At 35.8% G+C, this 21,510-nt stretch overlaps 1 protein-coding gene across 8 annotated transcripts in view; it reads left to right on the top strand.

Annotated features, from left to right (window-relative positions):
• Positions 1-21,510, top strand: part of Lrrk2 (leucine rich repeat kinase 2) — a 134,511-nt gene that overhangs the window by 21,462 nt on the left and 91,539 nt on the right. For 7 of the 8 annotated variants that reach the window (XR_013422970.1, XM_078014890.1, XM_078014885.1 and 4 more), the window contains exons 8-14: positions 1,929-2,048; positions 2,605-2,741; positions 2,840-2,919; positions 4,232-4,338; positions 8,388-8,517; positions 10,713-10,837; positions 20,561-20,667. Coding sequence is in view for 7 of the 8 variants with exons in the window: in XM_078014890.1 (XP_077871016.1) it covers positions 1,929-2,048; positions 2,605-2,741; positions 2,840-2,919; positions 4,232-4,338; positions 8,388-8,517; positions 10,713-10,837; positions 20,561-20,667 (806 nt within the window). In the remaining variant the exon portion in view is untranslated. The remainder of the gene's footprint in view (positions 1-1,928; positions 2,049-2,604; positions 2,742-2,839; positions 2,920-4,231; positions 4,339-8,387; positions 8,518-10,712; positions 10,838-20,560; positions 20,668-21,510) is intronic. The other variant, XM_078014886.1, reaches the window with a different exon arrangement.

The raw sequence follows: 21,510 nt of genomic DNA, 5'->3' as shown, positions 1-21,510 counted from the left end.
TTCCCCTTATATGTGAAACCTAGAGGGAAAAAAAGGAACACCATGAAAATAGAAGGGTAGAGAGAAGGGGTGGGGCATAGGGGAGCGAGGAGGGAGGGTAGGGGAGGGGTAGTATTAGGGAGTGAAATTGATCAGATTGTGGTTTCCTATATATGTGAATATGCCAAGATGAATCCCACCATTTTGTATAATTAAAATGCATCAACAAAAATATTAAAATTCTTGGTTATTTATTATATTATTGGAATTATTGGTAATAATTCCAATAATATAATAAATAATATAATAATCAATAATTATTATATTATTTGAATTAAATAAACTAAAGAATGTATATGTCATATTCAATTTTTATATTATTCTTTAATTTGTTCTTAAAAAATAAAAAGCCATCAAATTGATCTTAAGGGTGATTTGGGAGGATGGGTGGATAAGTGGTACTAGAGATTGAATTCAGGTGCACTTGACCAGTGAGCTACATCTCCAGTTTTATTTCTTTGTATTTTATTTAGAGACAGGATCTTATTGAGTTGCTTAGTGCCTCGCTTTTTGCTGAGGCTGGCTTTGAACTCATAATCTTCCTGCCTCAGTCACCCGAGCTGCTGGATTATAGGCATGTGCCATTGCTCCTGTCAGATAAGGGTGTTTTTTGACTTTCATTAAGAGATTATTTGTTTCATTTAGTAACTAGAGGCCTTATTATTCCTGATATTGTTTCAAAAGAAGCTGACTAAAACTTTTTCTTCATGATTAAAATAAAAATCCAAAGTCTACATATATTTAACATTTTTTTTCAAATTATTTCATCTAATTATGGATTTGATGTATTTAAGGGCCTTATGCAGTTTTTCATGCTTTTCCATTTACGTTGTCTCAACATCAGTAAGGCCCATCTTACTGGTATTTGCCCAGAGCTACACAGTTGGCCCATGGTCAAGTATCTGCTGGCAGTGACATGGCCATAATAACAGGGGAAAACAGCTGATGGAAAAAACCCAAGTTTAGACAAGCTGGTAAAAGTAGAAGAGAACCTTTCTGAAATGACTCCCCAAGGCTCAGGAACACTGAGACTGGGGTATGTGTGCTTAGTGAATGAATGTGGACAAGGGACTTACATAGGAAGGTCTTGATGGGGGAGCCATTCCCCGGTTGAACTGCCTTCTGATTCTGAGGCCATTGATTGACATTTAGTTTAGATTTCGGGCTTTTTCCTCATACAGGATCTTTTCCATTTTGCATTGTGTCTCAGGAATCACTGAATTGTACTTACAGATAAATAGTACTCCTGGTTGTTAGAGAGTGACAAGAGAAACAAAAAGAGTCACGTGTTTTTGGAATACAACATAAATTCTATCACCATAAGAACTTATATTTTTGGATGTTTTGTTAAGTTTCTTAGAATGGGTGAGTTAGAGGTGATGAAATAATTTATGTTTTGTTTTCAAAGATGATCATAGATGAGATCAAGTAGTGGTAAGTGTGCTAATGTTTTTTCTGAGCAGTATCCCTTCAGGTGAGGGTATTTTGTAAAATAATTTAATGAAGAGGGAGAGTTTCTTTTCTTTCTTTCTTTCTTTTTCTTTTTTTTACTTCTCTCTTTTAGAAGACAGGAAAATTGTACGATGAATATTGTAGTGCAGTATATAATGGACATGTTGTTTTTATGTGCTGATGATGGGACGAGTCCAAGAACGCAAAATAAACCAAACTTTTGTATCATTATTTTTTGCTCAGTTACTTCCCTATCCAAGATAATTAAATGACCACATACAATTTTTTTCAACCTTTTTCTCAATCATATTAAGCTTCTTAATGGCATTAATACATTCATCACTACTTAAACTTATTGATTTGCTTTCTGTTATATTGTGTAAGGCAATTTAAGTTCCATGGATGAGAATTTAGCTAATGTGTCATTTAACTTGTAGGTAATTTTTTTAATATCCTGGTATTAAACGAGGTGCATGAGTTTGTGGTGAAAGCTGTGCAGCGGTATCCAAAGAATGCAGCTTTACAGATTTCAGCACTCAGCTGCTTAGCACTTCTCAGTAAGTAACTTTACCAAAAGGAAATTTTATTTTTTCCCTTTTCCTCTTCAGTGCTGGTGATCAAATCCAGGGCCTTGTGCACACTAGGCAAGCGCTCTACCACTAAGCTGCCACCCCAGCCCCCAAAAGGAAATTCTCATGGGTGCATCTGAGGTTGACTGTTGACATTATAATGTTGATCACAATGGTCAGAGAACTACACACAGAGGAGAAAGCATTAAATGCTTTTCTGTGCTCATCAACTAGGTGTCTTAATTTATATGGGGGTTTTGTTTGATTATGTGGCTAATCTTAAATAATCCTCCTCTACTTTATTTCTACTCTATTGGATTTTATGGTAACCACTTCCTCATGTTTTCTTCTATGTATGTGGGATGGCAGTGTTCTGAGGTGTGTAATATCTTAAAAAGTGCTTTATGTTTAACAAAGGCTGCCACTGAAGAACATCTCTCTCTGTTGTCAACATTTCAAAATATGGACTTCAATTTGGTTATTCATACTGTCATTGAATTTTATGCACATGAAATACATATATTATTTTTAAAATTTTTTCAAGCTGAGACCATTTTCTTAAATCAAGACTTAGAAGAAAGGAATCCAGACAATGATGAAGAGGAGGGAGAAGATAAATGGTTCTGGCTGGAAGCCTGTTACCGAGCCTTAACGTGGCATAGGAAGAACAAACATGTGCAGGTTGGGCGCTCACAAATATCACACTTATATAAAATTGTGTTTTTTGATAATTTATATTTTGATGAGTTTCTTTTTTTTTTTTCCTTCCCCAAATCCAGGAGGCCGCATGCTGGGCACTAAATAATCTCCTTATGTACCAAAACAGTTTACATGAGAAGATTGGAGATGAAGATGGCCAGTCAGTAGTTCTGTATTTATAGAAAATACAGTTATATTTTTAATCAATGCATATAAGATACCTTAACCATAACTCTCCGTGGTAGGAATATTTTTAATGTGGGCATGTGTGTCTTAAGTATCGCTGCATAGTAGTGGTGGGTATCTAGTATTTTGATCTCATGGCCTTCCATAGTCAGAAAAGGTGGTGCATGTAAGAGTTATTACTAAGGGATTTGGAATCCAGAGATATTCCGTCATTTGTGAATCTTGGACGAAGGATCCTTCAGTTTTCTGGTTAATCATGTAAAAATGCCACATTAATTCATTTCAGAAGATAGAAGTCACAGAGCCCTCTGTGGCTCTGTGGAGAGAGACGAGTCAGCAGGTTGTCAGCATCAGGATTAGATTTGGTCAGAGATCTTCTCATGCTCACTTCCCATGTCCCTGCCGATCGGCTTCTCTTTCCATGGCAACATGAAGCTGGCCCTTCTTGAGGGCTCAAGGGAAGCCTGGGCTAACCTCACCAGCCTTTGTGCACTATGGCTGCTGCTTATGCTCTGCTCTTTGCTCTGGGTTTCCTTTGGGTTTTAAAATAGCAAAAACTTTGGAAACTGCAATAGTAATATTTTGCATCTCAAATCCTGACAGCCTCTTTGTATAAAAATCCACTGCCAATAAGAAGGGAATTCAAGGTAATGACACAGATGCTATTGAATCAAACATTTCCTTTCTGAAAAGAAATGGGAATTCTCAAACCAGCATGCAAATCATCCCATGTTGAACAGTCGTGGTTAAGGCAGAATTCAAATTGCAGTTTGTAAATTTTAGTTCCTAACACACTTATTTTTTAATATTCATAGGAGGACTTTAAAATAAGTATGTTATTAAGAGAAATATATTTATGTTCCACACCTCTAAAATCTGCTCTGCTTCTTTACAGTTTTTCATTTTTCCTTTCTTGTTGGCAAAACTGTCTTTTCCCCACTTTAACTTTTTCCTCCTATCCCCTCTGTATGTCTCTGGTGAGACTTTTTTCTCTCTATTGCTTATCAGCTTTTGTTTTTATTTTATTTTTTATTTGTTCTCTGCTCATCAGCTTTTGAAGAAACACAAATTTAATTTATTAATATTCAATGGGCTATTTATAATTCATTTTTGTAAGTGGAGGAGGCATAAGAAAGCTATTTAACTATAATTCCTTCTTGTAAGTGGAGGTAATGTAAAATATTATCTCATGCCCTTATTTGTAGATAGCGTTATTGGATGATATTGAAAATTTGAGCTCATTATTGAAAAGGTTACCAATGATGTTGTGGTTGAATTTTTGAAAGGTTCCCAGCTCATAGGGAAGTGATGCTGTCCATGCTCATGCATTCTTCATCAAAAGAAGTTTTTCAGGCGTCTGCAAATGCATTGTCGACTCTCTTAGAACAAAATGGTAAGGTGTACCATATTGTATAATAGATGAAAATACATTTTGTGGTCTATTTTATTATAAAAGCTGTATATTGTAAAAATTCAAATTTGTTAATATATATATATGTATATAGCTGATATTTGGACGTACTGATATGTGGGTAAAAGATAAAGAATAAAATAAACATTTTAATGTATATTTTTCTGGACCTCTATGTACTGACACATGATATACACAATATATTTCATACTTTTTGCAGCAATTGAATCATGTTATACTCTTTTATAACCACATTTTATATTTTTCTTTTTCATGTAGATAAATGTATATTCTCATTATCATTTTTAAGAGCTGTATAGTTTTCCAACTTATGCCTATAGTCTATTTAAGAGCCTATCTCATATTAATGGACTTTATAGTTTTGAGTGAGAATGTTTGGAATCTACTAAAAACACCAAAATATTGCTTTTTCCTCCCATTTTTCTTTGTATAATGGTCCGTTTATTTTCTTTTTAAAATAACTTTATTTTGTTTATTTATTTTTATGTGGTGCTAAGGATCGAAACCAGGGCCCCGCATGTGCGAGGCAAGCGCTCTACCACTGAGCCACAACCTCAGCCTGGTCCATTTATTTTCCTAAGAATTAACTTTATAGAAATGTGACTGGGTGGAGAGATATTCACCATTTTAAAATCTGGTAAAGTTGTTCAGTATGAAATGTTTATGCTTCAGTTTGTCTTGAAAATTGTCCTTTACATGTAATTCTTGTAAGTGTTATAGCTTTCCATGATTAAGGAGAGAAAAATGTCTCAGTACCCCAGGAAAGACTTTTTAGGTTTAAGATAATGGCTCAGCTGCTCAGATTCCTGCCCCCATAAACAGGAAATACTGCCAGAAAACCTCAGGAGAAAACTCATCATAAAGGCATTGGAACTTGGCAGCAATTGCAAGATATTTTTAGAGGAAGGAAAAAAAAAAAAAAAAGAAACAAAACACTGAAAGATTAATCTGAGTCACAGAGCAGCGCAAGCAGCAGCTTTTAGTAGAGGGCCTGGGTAGAATGAAGGAAATCAAGAAGCCACCTCATGCGTGTTTCTTTATACTGTTAGGTCAAACCAAGAAGAAAATCATCTCTTCTTCCTTTTCCTCCTTTCTCACCCCATCTCTCCAATGGTGCTTTAATGAAAGGCTTGCAGTGGCAAGGACTCTGAGAGACGACAGACTTGCTGGTGGCGTGATGAATCAGTAGGAGTGTCCGAGAGGAAATTGCACATTCTTTTGTGCAGTTAGAGAGGCCTGGGAGTGGACTGGGCTGCTTCTGTGTGCTTCTCCTTAGAGAGGGGACAGGTTTTATATATGTCAACACTGTCCTATGAGTGCTGTAATTCTTAACCACTTGGAAATCTCTTTTATGATGTAAACAAAGCAGCCATGATTTTGTGAGATTTGGACTCTTTCTGAATAGAAGGTCTGAGGATTAGTGAGTTTCAGCCAATCTTGGTGTATTGGTTCTGAATCAGTTCTCTGCTCTTTCTGGTGCCTTCCTTCTTTGTGTTTGGCCATGCGCCACGTAAAAGCTGTCCTCATCTACTTTTGTACTGTGGTTGGTGTTCTGCTTTTATCAAAGAACTTGAGCAGCTCGTTCACCAACTTCGTCAGGCAACTTCTCATGGAAAGACTCGTGGGAATATTGGAAGTGTAGGACTGGATACAGTTTCTTAGAAAAATGACTGAATTGGCAGTCAGAAGAACTGGCCAAGGCTCCAATATCTTGTGTGATATTTTCCATATTGATTAATTGTTACTCTTTGTACTCCTTCCATGTGCTAGACAATCCTCCAGGGACTTGAAACGTGCCATTCCATAGAAATCCTAGTGGAGTAGAAGCTCTATAGGGAAGATATATAATAAGACTAGCTAAAATACATGATACGAGGCAGCTAAGAAAAATATGTAGCAAGGAAGATTTGATATGTTAGGAGTCAAAGGAGATGGAATTGTGCTTGGGTAGCCAGTCAAGTAGGGGATTGTTGAATCCAGCCTTGCAGGAAGCTGCTGATTGTTTTATTTTGTTTTTCCTTTTGAACCAGATAATTTCCTGCTTAAATAGAGTGGATGAGTTCAAATAGTATTCTGTAGGTGGCTGGTAAATGACATAACATGTGTAAATGTCCTATAAACTCTCAAGTGACTTTTTGATGAAGTTTCTTCTCTCGGGTCTTGTGTCTGCAACTTCTGGGGCATGCCTTGGGTACTGTCTAGGACAGTTGTTCTTAAGGTGTGGTCCATGGAGTGAGTGGCAGCATTGCCCAGGAACTTGTTTAACAATGTGAGTTCCAAGGCCCCCTACAGATATACTGAGGCATAAACAGCCTCTACCGAGTTGGTAAACAGCCTCTTGTGTTTCAAGCAGCCCTCCAGGGGATTCTGAGGCATACTAAGGTTTATAAATCACTGCTCCAGAATAGCTTTTATCTTTTAAAATATGTCTTTGGTTAGAAACTAGCCACTTTGGGAGGGTTTACAGCAATTTCTGATGTGACCAAGCAAAGTAATCCAGTCCTTACCATATTTTAATGTGTGATTTTTCTGAATGTTTTCGGAGGGTCAGTTTTAAGGTTTTGACAGTATTTCCTAATACGTATATCATTTCAATTTCTATTCTGTTTTGTCCTATCTTTGTTTTGGTGTATGTGGGAGGGTATCAGGGATTGAACTCAGGGGCACTTTACTACTGAGCGACACCCCCAGCCCTATATTTATTTCCTTTAGAGACAGGGCCTCACTGAGTTGCTTAGCACCTTGCTTTTGCTGAGGATGGCTTTGAACTTGCAATCCTCCTGCCTCCGTCTCCTAGGCCGCTGGAATTACAAGTATGCACAATTGCCCTGGATGAGATTGATAACACTTTTATAAACAAAGCTCAAAGCTTTCTAAGTTTCCTTTTTTTTTTCCACTTCTAAAGTGTTAAATTACAGTGTATAATGTTGGAATTTATATTTATACGGAGGCTTCAAGATAATTCATGCTTATATGAAAACTTCAAGGCAATGGATTTGTATTTAGTGAATGAAGTTTATTTCAAAGAAGAAAATTATTAGATAATATATTATGTAATATTAGATTACTACTGGAATATATTCATTTTCTACTGATTGTACAATCAGTTGTTAAGCAGATCTATGTATTTCTGAAGTTTTGATACTGCTTTCTGAAAATAAATGTAATTATTTATGCTTCATGTTGGTGTTTTCTATCCCTTTGCATGTGATGCATGCATAGAAATGACACATTCATATAGTCCCCTTGAGTAATGGACAAAGTAGCTCAAGGAAACCTAGGCTGGTTCTAGACCCTGGCTCCCTGCCCCTCCTCCCACCAAGAGCTGAGGGGATGGTTATATCTCCTCACACCAGTGACCTATTCCCGGCTTACTATGTCTAGCATACCTGGTGAGTCTTAGTTCTGTGGAAGTATGATTATTTTCTAAAGTTGTTTTAAATAAGAATGAAATTTAATTCTCTTATTTTGGAGAGTGTTATTTAAGCATTTTTCTGCAAGGCGTTCCTTTCACATGAACTGGGAAGTGGTGATTACATTGGAATAGGTCTACTCTGTGAGTACCAATTTTTAAATCAAAACATTAACAAAACTGGGCATGGTTGCATGTGTCTATAATCTCAGTGACTCAGTAAGCTTAGGTAGGAGAATCTCAAGTTCAAGTCTATCTAGCCTTAGCAACTTACCTGTCTCAGATAAAAAGTGCTGGGACTGTAGCTCTGTGGTTGAGCACCCTGGGTTCAATCTCTAGTACAAAACAAAATAACAAACACAAAAGAAAAAAACCCACCTTAACAAATAATTAATAAATGTGTTATAAAGTAGAATGAATGGTATAAATTTTAAAGAAATAGACATCAATTATCTTCACATTTTGAATGAAATATCAGTTATATATGCTCTTGTATTTGCTTTTCTAGGAATCTGGACAATTTTAATATTACATACCTTATTATAAATTTATGAATATGTGCTCTCATTTCTATAAGTAACCTTCAAATATTTTGCAGTTAATTTTAGAAAAATCCTGTTGTCAAAAGGAATATACCTGAATGTTTTGGAGTTAATGCAGAAGCATACACATTCTCCAGAAGTGGCTGAAAGTGGCTGTAAAATGCTAAATCATCTTTTTGAAGGAAGGTAATATAGATTTGTGAACTTGTGAAGTACATATAGTATTGAACTAGGCAGAATATTATTATTTCGAGTATCTCCCTAAGAATGAAAAGAAAAACATTAGACACTGAAGATAAACCTTTTTCTATATCACATAGCTAATATTAGATACTTCTTTGAATATTGAAAGGAATGGCAGAGATTGTTGAGATGTGCTTTGTTTTTTGTGCTTCATAGAACTTGGTGTTGACTATGCTTTGAAAAATGGTAACTTTTCAGCACAATTTAAAACAGTTGTTCCAATTATTGCATAATTGTAAAAGATGCAATAGGAAAAAATCAGGATGCAGCTTCTAATTTATTGCTCTTTCATCCTTCATTTGAATGAAATTTTATCTGCCTACTTTCATTCTGAAGCTGTGGAAGCTTGTAGTCACATCTAGATCAAGTCCAGTAATGTTAAAACTATGTCTGGTTAGTGGTACAGCAGAGAGATTTTTTTTTTTTTTTTAATCTGGGATGACTGATGTGGGGGAAGAACTTCTGTCTTTAAAGGAAAAAAAATGTTTTAGAACACTAAATCTGAATTACATGCAGAGATTCCCACTGCAGAAGATGCTCGGTGTTGTTTTTTTTTTTTAAATATTTTATTAAGCTAAAAAGTATAAGATAATTTTGCCATTTTCTGAGTAAATTCCAAATGAAAAAAATATCTGTATAGGAAACTGTTATATGTAAAATAAATAAATGACACAGATATTTCAGTAAAAACTGATTTGCTTGTCTTTGCCACTAATTTGAGCCAACTATTTGATTGCTAAACTTCAGGTTCCTCATCTATAAAAAGGGATCATAGTAACAACCTTGTAAGTTGCTTATAATGTAAGGATTAGATAAATTGATTTTATAAAAAGATTAAAATAATGCTTTATGCATTTCAGACACTCAGTAAATCATAACTATTATGAATACTCTAATTAGTGTGAATAAATGAAGTGCATATAGCATGATAAATTGTATGTAAGAACATACATATAAGACTTACAAGAATTGGAGTTATCTTTTTTTTTTTTAACACAAGTCCAGCTACTATACTTAATTGTGCATATTTCCATTATTATAATGTTGTTTTTAAATACTTAAAATCTTTTTGCAAGTGTTGATTTTTATGGCACTAGAAGTGTGTGAACGTTCCTAAATGGGGCAAAAACCTTTATAAAATAGGCACCCCCCTGGTTTAGGATTATATGGATCCTGAACAAGCTAAATCATGTTTCTGTTTTTTTCATATGGAAAATGCATAGAGTTCCAGTCCTGAAGATTTGAAGTTAACTATGACAATATGCTGCCTCCTAAAACACTGTTTAACTGGGGAGATTGATATGCAAGGAGAGGATTACATTTTAGTGTGATACTACTGCAAACACAGAGGTATAGAAGACAGGTGTGTAAGAGCGGAGGAACCCAGCTAGCATTACCAAAGAAGGGAAGGCTCCAAAGAAGGGATGCTTTGTAAGTGAGACTTTAAGATGAAAGAGAGGGAATATATCTCAGTGACAGTGGAATCATGCCAAGTAAGGACGTAGTTTGATACTCATGAGTTTCAGCTAACCTGGCACATGCAAAGCAGAGAGCCTTATGAAACTTCAAAGTACCTACTGAGATCTAGTCAAGTGACATTTGCTCATTGGTGAAGAAGAAATATGTAAATACTTTAAAGAAACCAAGACATTAATATAAACTAAAACTAATTGTGAACACCAGCTAAAAATTCCAGTGTTGTTAAATATGGAAGAAGCAACTTGATATGATGGAAAAGTCTCATAGGATCAGACAAGACTGAGTACTGGCTAGACTCTGTTACTTTCTAGTTTAATATCTAGCCACCTAAATTCTTTATCTGGAAAATAGGGGTAATAACACTTTCATTTTAGGGTTATTGAGAGTGACCCAGATGTAGATCAGAAGAAATGTGTGAATTTTATGAAACTAAGAAAAAAATTCATGGGTTACTGTGAATTCTACTTCTTAAGGACAGTATTTAATTGAACACTGTTCAATTGAATTATGTATGCTCACATCACTGCATTCAAGTAATCTTTAGATAGTCTTTCCTGTAAAATATATTGATTCTGTTTTTCTGCCTTTGTTTCAATTTAGGGTTTGTAAAATTGAATCAGATTGTATTTCTAGTAAACATGTCAATTTTATTTCTCCAGTAACACTTCGCTGGATACAATGGCAGCAGTGGTCCCCAAAATAATAACAGTTATGAAAAGTCATGAGACATCATTATCAGTGCAGCTGGAGGCACTTCGAGCTATTTTACATTTTATAGTGCCAGGTAAGTTACAGAAGTGATTGTGGGAAGAGACAGCAGTTTCAATAGGGTCTTTTCATGAAACCTCAACCTTCTAGGCAAAAGTTAAAGGATGATTTTCTGCCAACCAAAAATAAAAATAAAGGATAATAATAATGTAGAAGAAGAGCCAGGTAGGATAATTTATAAGAAAACCTTTTTTTTAAAAAAACTTATTGTTGTTGGTGTTTCTTTCTTCCTTTTTTTGGTAATGTTGTGGATTGAACCCAGGGCTTCTCACATGCTTGACAGGTGCTCTACAACTGAGCTGTGACCTCAGAAAAACGTGGAGCTTTCTATCTCTAAGAGGGGTAGTTTTCTCTGATATTTCTTTTCTATTTCTCTTGCCATCATCCAAGATGATGATGATTTAAAAATGAGTTTGAGCCTCGTTTTTAAACTTGTCTGAACTAATAGTAACTAACTTTCATAGTCCTCTCTTACTTTATTTCAGTCCTTATTTTCCTCTGTGTTAAATTAATTTTTCTGCAATATACCCATGTCACTTTCACTCATCAACCCTAGTGGCTTCTACCCTCTGTCCCCTTTATCCCCTACTTATATCTATTGTTATTTGTCCTGCAAAGCCCAGTCGAAGACACCTGTTCCTGCATTCTTTCAGCACATGTTTATATTCTGAACACTCTGATGATGTTGTTATGGTTCAAAAGATGAATGAAAGAAAATCACGCTGTAGTATTATAGGAGATCAGAAATAGATAGAGCTTGTAAATAATCATAAGACAGTGTGAGATCTATCATAGATAAATAGGTGAAAGATTAAAAGACTATTGATGGAGGTATATATAATGTATTCAAAAAAGTAGGTTAGAGATTTTGATACTTGAAATTGAAGGGTGATTTTGATAGTTGAAATTGAGTGCTGGCCTGTTAGAAAGGATTAGATGACTTTTGAAGCAGGAGAAAGTTCACTTGGTTTGGGATGAGTAAGGAGAATGAATAGAGGAGTGCTTGGGTATCAGTGTGGACAAACAGAAAGAGGCCTGAAATGAGGGGTGTTGAATGCATTGCTGAGAAATTTGCGCTCCTTTATGAAAGTTCAAATTTATGAAAGGTGCTTAAAATTTGCAGTGTAGTGGCCACATTTGCAATTTTCAACAATAGCACTATGGTGTAAAGGATGATTGGCAGGGAGAGAGACTAAGTAGGGGATTTAGGCTGGAGGTAGTTGCTAGTTAAGTGGATGAAGGGGCAGTGGAAAGACAGGATGGATTTAAGAGATGATTAGGTGTTTTATTTGACTTATTTGTGACTACTAAACATGAGGACATATTATTTTGACAAACATAATTTTACTTATATACTATTATGACTTTTAAAAAATTTGTTTATGGATTAGAGTAAAACAACCACTACCCCCTTTTTGTTATCATTAAAGGTGTCAACTTCATTCCTCTGAGGCCATGGGTTGGAATTGTGAAGATAAACAAAAGACATGCAGAATCAAGTCTGTTAATGAAATAATGGTCTTTTAATTAGTCAAATAACAAGTTTTGGATACAATATTTTTTCTTCCATTGATTGCAAATTGACCCTGAAGCAGCATTGTTAGTCAATAATCATTGGGATAATTCAGGGTAGTCTTGGAAATAATTACTTTAGGGCTCTAATTTATGTATGAAATATATTTTAATAGGTACATTTTATAAATGTACCAGTATGTAAGTATTTGCCCTTTAGGTATAGGCTGAAGTATCTGCTCTGCTCTGTGTTGCTGTATTACACTACCATACCATGCTGTAGCATAGCACAACTTAACATGCACTATATCAGTCTACATATAGAGGAGTGTCTATGGTATCTGTACTCTGGTAGTGCTGAGATTGAATATAACATTGGTTTCAATAGGTTAAGTTGATGTCCTTGTAAGGTATCTTGGATATTTATTGATGAAATAGACCATATCCAGATTTCTTTAATAACAAAGTTGTGTATTACTTTTATATGGTCTCAGTCACTGAAAATGAGACATAGGGAGTTTAAGGGACTTTCCCCTTACATGGAGCTATAGTGAATGTCAGACCCTGTTATAACAAATTTTAAAGGAAGCAATAAAGTTCCAGGAGGGTGGGAACCCAGCCTGCCTTCTTTATTGTGGTATTCTCAGCATATAGCAAAATCCCAGGCATATTGTTGGCATTCAAATACCTAGTAGGCAAAAGAAAAGCTATATGCAGTCATTTATAAAATCTAAATTAATTAATTTCTTTTTTCTTTTTTTTATTGGTTGTTCACAACATTACAAAGCTCTTGACATATCATATTTCATACATTAGATTGAAGTGGGTTATGAACTCCCAATTTTTACCCCAAATGCAGATTGCAGAATCACATCGGTTACACATCCACATTTTTACATAATGCCCTATTAGTAACTGTTGTATTCTGCTACCTTTCCTATCCCCTACTATCCCCCCTCCCCTCCCCTCCCATCTTCTCTCTCTACCCCATCTACTGTAATTCATTTCTGTCCTTGTTTATTTTCCCATTCCCCTCACAACCTCTTATATGTAATTTTGTATAGCAATGAGGGTCTCCCTTCATTTCCATGAAATTTCCCTTATCTCTCCCTTTCCCTCCCATCTCATGTCTCTGTTTAAAGTTAGTCTTTTTTTTCCTGCTCTTCCTCCCTACTCTGTTCATAGTTGCTCTCATTATATCAAAGAAGACATTTGGTATTTGTTTATTAGGGATTGGCTAGCTTCACTAAGCATAATCTGCTCTAGTGCCATCCATTTTCCTGCAAATTCCATGATTTTGTCATTTTTTAGTGCTAAGTAATACTCCATTATGTATAAATGCCACATTTTTTTTTATCCATTCATCTATTGAAGGGCATCTGGGTTGGTTCCACAGTCTAGCTATTGTGAATTGTGCCGCTATGATCATTGTTGTGGCAGTATCCCTATAGTACACTCTTTTAAGGTCCTCAGGGAATAGTCCGAGGAGGGCGATAGCTGGGTCAAATGGTGGATCCATTCCCAGTTTTCCCAGGTATCTCCATACTGCTTTCCAAATTGGCCGCACCAATTTGCAGTCCCACCAGCAATGCACAAGTGTACCCTTTTTTCCACATCCTTGCCAGCACTTGTTGTTGTTTGACTTCATATTGGCAGCCAATCTTACTGGAGTGAGATGGTATCTTAGGGTGGTTTTGATTTGCATTTCTCTGACTGCTAGAGATGGTGAGCATTTTTTCATGAACTTGTTGATTGATTGTATATCCTCCTCTGAGAAGTGTCTGTTTAGGTCCTTGGCCCATTTGTTGATTGGGTTATTTGTTATCTTATTGTCTAATTTTTTGAGATCTTTGTATACTCTGGATATTAGGGCTCTATCTGAAGTGTGAGGAGTAAAAATTTGTTCCCATGATGTAGGCTCCCTATTTACCTCTCTTATTGTTTCTCTTGCTGAGAAAAAACTTTTTAGTTTAAGTAAGTCCCATTTGTTGATTTTTGTTATTAACTCTTGTGCTATGGGTGTCCTATTAAGGAATTTGGAGCCCGACCCCACAATATGTAGATCGGAGCCAACTTTTTCTTCTATCAGACGCAGAGTCTCTGATTTGATATCAAGCTTCTTGATCCATTTTGAGTTAACTTTCGTGCATGGCGAGAGAAAGGGATTCAGTTTCATTTTGTTGCATATGGATTTCCAGTTTTCCCAACACCATTTGTTGAAGATGCTATCCTTCCTCCATAGCATGCTTTTAGCCCCTTTATCAAATATAAGATAGTTGTAACTTTGTGGATTAGTCTCTGTGTCCTCTATTCTATACCACTGGTCCACCCGCCTGTTTTGGTACCAGTACCATGCTGTTTTTGTCACTATTGCTCTGTAATATAATTTGAAATCTGGTATCGCTATACCACCTGATTCACACTTCCTGCTTAGAATTGCTTTTGCTATTCTGGGTCTTTTATTTTTCCATATGAATTTCACGATTGCTTTATCTATTTTTACAAGAAATGCCGTTGGATTTTGATTGGCATTGCATTAAACCTATAGAGAACTTTTGGTAATATTGCCATTTTGATAATGTTAGTTCTGCCTATCCATGAACAGGGTATATTTTTCCATCTTCTAAGATCTTCTTCTACTTCTCTCTTTAGGGTTCTGTAGTTTTCATTGTATAAATCTTTCACCTCTTTTGTTAGGTTGATTCCCAAGTATTTTATTTTTTTTTTTTTGAGGATATTGTGAATGGAGTGGTTGTCCTCATTTCCATTTCAGAGGATTTGTCGCTGATATACAGAAATGCCTTTGATTTATGCATGTTGATTTTATATCCTGCCACTTTGCTGAATTCATTTATTATCTCTAATAGTTTTTTTGTAGACCCTTTTGGGTCTGCTAGGTATAGAATCATGTCATCTGCAAATAGTGATAATTTAAGTTCCTCTTTTCCTATTTTTATGCCTTTAATTTCTTTTGTCTGTCTAATTGCTCTGGCCAGTGTTTCGAGAACTATATTGAATAGAAGTGGTGATAGAGGGCATCCCTGTCTTGTTCCAGATTTTAGAGGGAATGCCTTCAACTTTTGTCCATTCAGAATGATGCTAGCCTGAGGCTTAGTATAGATAGCTTTTACAATGTCAAGGTAAGTTCCTGTTATCCCTAGTTTTTCAAGTGTTTTGAACATAAAGGGATGCTGTACTTTGTCAAATGCTTTCTCTGCGTCTATTGAGATGATCATATGGTTTTTATCTTTAAGTCTATTGATGTGGTGAATAACATTTATTGATTTCCATATATTGAACCATCCTTGCATCCCAGGGATGAATCCTACTTGATCATGGTGCACACTTTTTTTGATGTGTTTTTGTATTCGATTCGCCAGAATTTTATTGAGGATTTTTGCATCTAGGTTCATTAGAGATATTGGTCTGTAGTTTTCTTTCTTTGAGGTGTCTTTGTCTGGTTTCGGAATCAGGGTGATGTTGGCCTCATAGAATGAATTTGGAAGAGCTCCCTCTTTTTCTATTTCCTGAAATAACTTGAAAAGTATTGGTATTAATTCTTCTTTAAAGGTTTTGTAAAACTGCGCTGTATACCCATCCGGTCCTGGGCTTTTCTTGGTTGGTAGTCTTTTGATGGCTTCTTCAATTTCATCCATTGATATTGGTCTGTTCAAATTGTGTGTATCCTCCTGACTCAGTCTGGGCAAATCATATGACTTAAGAAATTTATCGATGTCTTCACTATCTTCTATTTTATTGGAATATAGGTTTTCAAAATAATTTCTAATTGTCTTCTGTATTTCTGTAGCATCTGTTGTGATATTGCCTTTTTCATCCTGTATGTTAGTAATTTGAGTTCTCTCTCTTCTTCTCTTCATTAGCATGGCTAAAGGTCTGTCAGTCTTATTTATTTTTTCGAAGAACCAACTTTTAGTTTTGTTAATTTTTTCAATAGTTTTTTTTTGTTTCAATTTCATTGATTTCCGCTCTGATTTTAATTATTTCTTGCCTTCTGCTACATTTGCTGTTGTTTTGCTCTTCCTTTTCTAGGGCTTTGAGATGAAGTGTGAGCTCATTTATTTGTTGGCTTTTTCTTTTTTTGAGGAATGACCACCAGGGAATGAATTTTCCTCTTAAAACTGCTTTCATTGTGTCCCATAGATTCCGATATGTTGTGTCTGTATTTTCATTTATCTCTAAGAATTTTTTGATTTCCTCCTTTATGTCTTCTGTAACCCATTGATCATTCAGTAACATATTGTTCATTTTCCATGTGATGTAGGATTTTTCCTTCCTTCTTTTATCATTGATTTCCAGTTTCATTTCATTATGATCAGATAAAATGCATGATATTATCTCCACCCCTTTATATTTACTGAGACTTGCCCTATGGCATAATATATGGTCTATTTTTGAGAAGGATCCATGTGCTGCTGAGAAAAAAGTATATCCATTTGATGATGGTTGATATATTCTATATATGTCAGTTAAGTCTAGGTTATTGATTGTGGTATTGAGTTCTATAGTTTCTTTATTCAACTTTTGCTTGGAGGATCTGTCCAATGGTGAGAGAAGTGTGTTGATGTCATCCATAATTATTGTGTTGTGGTCTATTTGATTCTTGAACTTGAGGAGAATTTGTTTTATGAATGTCGCAGCACCATTATTTGGTGCATAAATATTGATAATTGTTATGTCTTGTTGGTGAATGGTTATTTTTAACAGTATATAATGTCCTTCTTTATCCCTTTTGATTAACTTAGTCTTGAAGTCGATTTTATTTGATATGAGGATGGCCACCCCTGCTTGCTTACGAGGACCGTGTGCATGGTATATGTTTTCCCATCCTTTCACCTTCAGCCTGTGTATGTCTTTTCCAATCAGATGTGTCTCCTGGAGGCAGCATATTGTTGGATTTGTTTTTTTAATCCATGATACCAGCCTATGTCGCTTTATTGGAGAGTTTAAGCCATTAACATTCAGAGTTACTATTGATATATGGTTTGTACTTCCAGCCATGCTTGATTATTTATCCTTTTTTCTAAAAAATTTAGTTTGTTTCTCCATGATTATCTTTCCCCTTGCCCTCTGTCTTTACCGAGGCACTTCCCACTGATGGTTTTGGTTATTGTTTTTCATTTCTTCCTCGTGTAGTGGTGTAGTGTTTTGCTCAAAATGCTTTGTAATGCTGGTTTTCTGGCTGCAAATTCTTTTAACTTTTGCTTATCATGAAAGATTTTTATTTCGTTGTCATACCTGAATCTTAATTTTGCTGGATACAGAATTCTTGGTTGGCATCCATTGTCTTTCAGTGTTTGAAATACATTGTTCCATGATCTTCTTGCTTTCAGCGTCTATGATGAAAAATCCGTTGTTGACCTTATTGGTTTACCCCTGAAAGTAATCTGTCTCCTTTTTCTTGTAGCTTTTAATATTTTCTGTTTGTTCTGAATATTGGATATCTTCATAACAATGTGTCTTGGTGTTGGTCTACTGTAATTTTGTGTGTTCGGTGTCCTGTATGCATCTTCAATTTGTATATCTGTTTCCTTTTTTATTTCTGGAAAGTTTTCTGTAATTATTTCATTCAGCAGGTTACTCATTCACTTGGTTTTAATCTCTGTACCTTCTTCTATCCCAATGACTCGTAACTTTGGTTTTTTTATGTTATCCCATAACTCTTGGATGTTTTTCTCGTGATTTTTTACCAGCCTTTCTGAGTTGGCTAGACTCTTTTCAAGATGATATATTTTGTCTTCATTATCTGATGTTCTGGCTTCTACTTGGTCCACTCTGTTAGTGATACTCTCAATTGAGTTTTTAATTTGGTTTATTGTTTCTTTCATTTCTAGAATTATTGTTTGATTATTTTTTTAATCTCTATCTCCTGATAAAGATGCTTAACTTCTTCTTTTATCTGTTTATGTAATTCATTCTCAATGTGTTATTTCGCTGCTTGAATTTGCTGTCTTGTGTCCTCTTTAAGGTTCCATGCCATCTGTCTAAGGTGTTCCTCGAGTTCTTTATATGACCATTTTTCTGATGACTCTAGGTCCTCCTGAATATTTAGGCTGTCCTGCATTGTTTGTACTCCTTTTCTTCCTTGCTTTTTGAAGCTGCTCATGTTACTTCTTGTTCTGTTTGAGTGCTGAGTTACTGTTTACTCCTATAAATTTATTTTATGCTTGGGAGGAAAGGTATTAGAAGGGAAGGGAAGAATTCACTAAAGAGAATGAGAGTAAGCCGGTAGAATTCAAGGAAGGGGGATAAGAAAATTGAAAAGACAAAAGAAGAAAAAAATAGGAAATAAAAAAGGAAAAAAAATTTTAAAAAAATAATAAAAAAATTAAAATTAAAATTAGAAGAAAAAAAATTTTAAAAAATTGTAAAAAAAATTTAAAAAACAACAAGAAAGAAAACTGAAAATGAAAGAAAAAACCAAATCAAAAAAAAGAGAAAAGAAAAAGGAAAAAAAAACTAATAAATGTAGTCTTAGAGTTTGATTAACTTCTCTTCCAGTAGGTGGCGTTGTGCCCACCAGGCCAAGTTTCTCCTGTCAAAGGTGGGAACCAATCACTGTGCAGCAGCTCCTCCTCCCAGACTGGGCGAGTCTCCAATCCTGAGTGCCTAGGGCCTCCTCTTGTGTCTAGTCACTTCCCCACTTTTCCTCTAGCCAGGCCCCTCTCACGGGTGCCGCTCACCACAACACTGGCTACACGCCAGGTCTGCTGCTCCCGGGAGCCCTGTTTTCATGGAGGATTGGGCACACTCTCCCAGTTTGCCTTTCCCTCAGACCCTAAGTTTGTAGAGCTTGGGGCTGAGAATCCTCAGCAAATTTTACTTGCCCTCCAGTAGCCATGCCCCCGGTAGCTGGTGCAAGAGACCTCAGCTGTCAGCACTGGTGGGAGCAGTAGTTCCATGCCGTGGGTCCCGGGCCACGTCTGATTCCCTCGGTCTGGGTGAGCTGGGAGGGGCCCTTAAGGTTTCCCCGATATGTGGAGAGGGAAGACTAGGGAATTACACACCTGTAGCCACAGGTTTCAGTGAAGTTATCTCCTCCGCAGCAGTCTGATGACGTCAGTTGTCTGCCATGGTAATATCTCTTGCAAATGGCGGCAGTTTGTTTCCCTTTGCCGGGTGACCAATGCAATGGGTGGGTCCTTACTGTCTCTCCCAAGCCCCGTTTCAAACCTGTGGCCACTACCTATGAAGGCTCGGTAGGCGGTAGGCATTTACCTCGGTGGGATCAGAGGGGCTGACCAGTTGTTTCAGCCGGATGGATTAGTGCTGAGTCACAGCTGTTTGTCTGCGGGAAGCAGGGGAATGGGAGCTTGAATTCAGCCGATCCGGGCTCAGTGTGTGTTCTGAGAGGCCAAGACTGTTTGCCCCAGATCCACGTCAGCTCAGCATTGCCTAGTAATCCTGAGCAAATAAAATTTAGGTTGTTTACGACTCCCTATGCCCGCACAGCTGAAGAGGTCAGAGACTTGATCTCTCCGCGCCCGCCGCCATGTTGGAATCTCTCTAAATTAATTTATAATTTATTTACTCAACAAATTATAAAATTGAACACTTATGATTAATTCTTTATTAATAATTATAGTAAGATTTGGGAAAATATTCTTTCATTATAATTTTACTATTATAGTATATAATTGATTTTTTTGGCTATTTTCAACAGTTTTGGAATAGTTCAGCTATAAAGTAGCTTAATAAGAAGTATGTTTTCTTTAAATAACTTTCTTTGTGCAGTCTTTAGAAGACTTCAAATTAATGACATGCTCTCTACAATCATACTCCTGAAACTTAAATTATTTTTTCATAATTATTCAGCTGTTTTTATTGTATGCTGCATTTCATATGTGACCTTTTTATATTGTGTCCCAATAACATTGAGATGTTCTCAAGTTCTCCACTATTGCATAAAAACCTTCCAAAATCTTAAACTACAGCCTACTCCTGCAAAAAAAAAAATTGTTTACTACAGAATATTTTTCTGCCACGACGAACTACTTGTTATTTTAATTTCAATAAACGTCCATACTTATTGTATTTATCTTACATCCAATGATGAAATATTTTTAGAGATTCCTTAAGGTGTTAGTGCTTTGATAAGGAAATACTTACTAGAAAAATGTATAGCATACATGATGTTGAGTAAATTATGAAAATTTTAATAAGTGGTGATTTGTTCAGTGTGTGTGTATTTATTTGTTCTTGCATTTAGGCATGCCAGAAGAATCCAGTGATGAATCTCAGCATAAGCTAAATATGGTTAAAAAACAGTGTTTCAAGAATGATATTCACAAACTGGTCCTAGCAGCTTTGAACAGGGTATGTTGAATTTAAGTTTTTCTGTCTTCATACTGTTAACTAGAATGCTAAATTTTGGGATCTAGAGGACTGTGTTAGTTTAAGTTTTCCACCCTCTGTTTATTATGATAGTAGCAAGTCATGTGGTTAGTACGTAAGGTGACAATAAAGATGTTTGGGGCAGGCTGGGGCTATAGTTTAGTGGTAGAGTGTTTGCCCCTCACATGTGAGGCACTGGGTTCGATCCTCAGTACCACTTAAAAATAAATAAATAAATATGTTGTGTTCATCTACAACCCCCCCAAAAAAATTAAAAATAAAAAAAAAGAATAAATAAATAAACAGATAAAATAAGAGATGTGAAGGACAATGAGATGAATACTAAGCTCAGTCCAGCTAAGGTTAAGTGTATTGTCAACTATGGACTTGAAAAACTTCTTTTGATTGCTAGTAACAATTTGCTCAATCAGAAAGACAAACAAAAATTTAGATGTGCAGATAAATTTCGTCTGTGATGCTGAGAATCATGGCTGCTGTTTTTGTTCTTTTCTCTCTGGCTGTTTACTTTTCTTTTATGGTCTTATGGTAAATGGTTCAGCCTGCAAAGGTATCCGGGCAAAACATTAAAATCTTCTTTGAAACCAGACTTCATTGTTCTCTTCAGAGGAGATAACCTCTGAAGTGATTTGGTGTGCTTTGTTTCTTCCTGTTTTTAGGTATTTACATATTTATGTTCATTTATGCTATACATAATAGTTCAAATATCAACAAATAATACTCAGTATAAAAAGGAGAGGAATTACATTCATATTGTGCAATGGAAAAAAGTACTGATGGAATTGAGGTAATTTGGAAGTTTACTAT

This window comes from Ictidomys tridecemlineatus, chromosome 6 (assembly GCF_052094955.1).
Source record: "Ictidomys tridecemlineatus isolate mIctTri1 chromosome 6, mIctTri1.hap1, whole genome shotgun sequence".
Taxonomy (NCBI): Eukaryota; Metazoa; Chordata; class Mammalia; order Rodentia; family Sciuridae; genus Ictidomys; species Ictidomys tridecemlineatus.
This window is presented reverse-complemented; position numbering and strand designations above follow the sequence as displayed.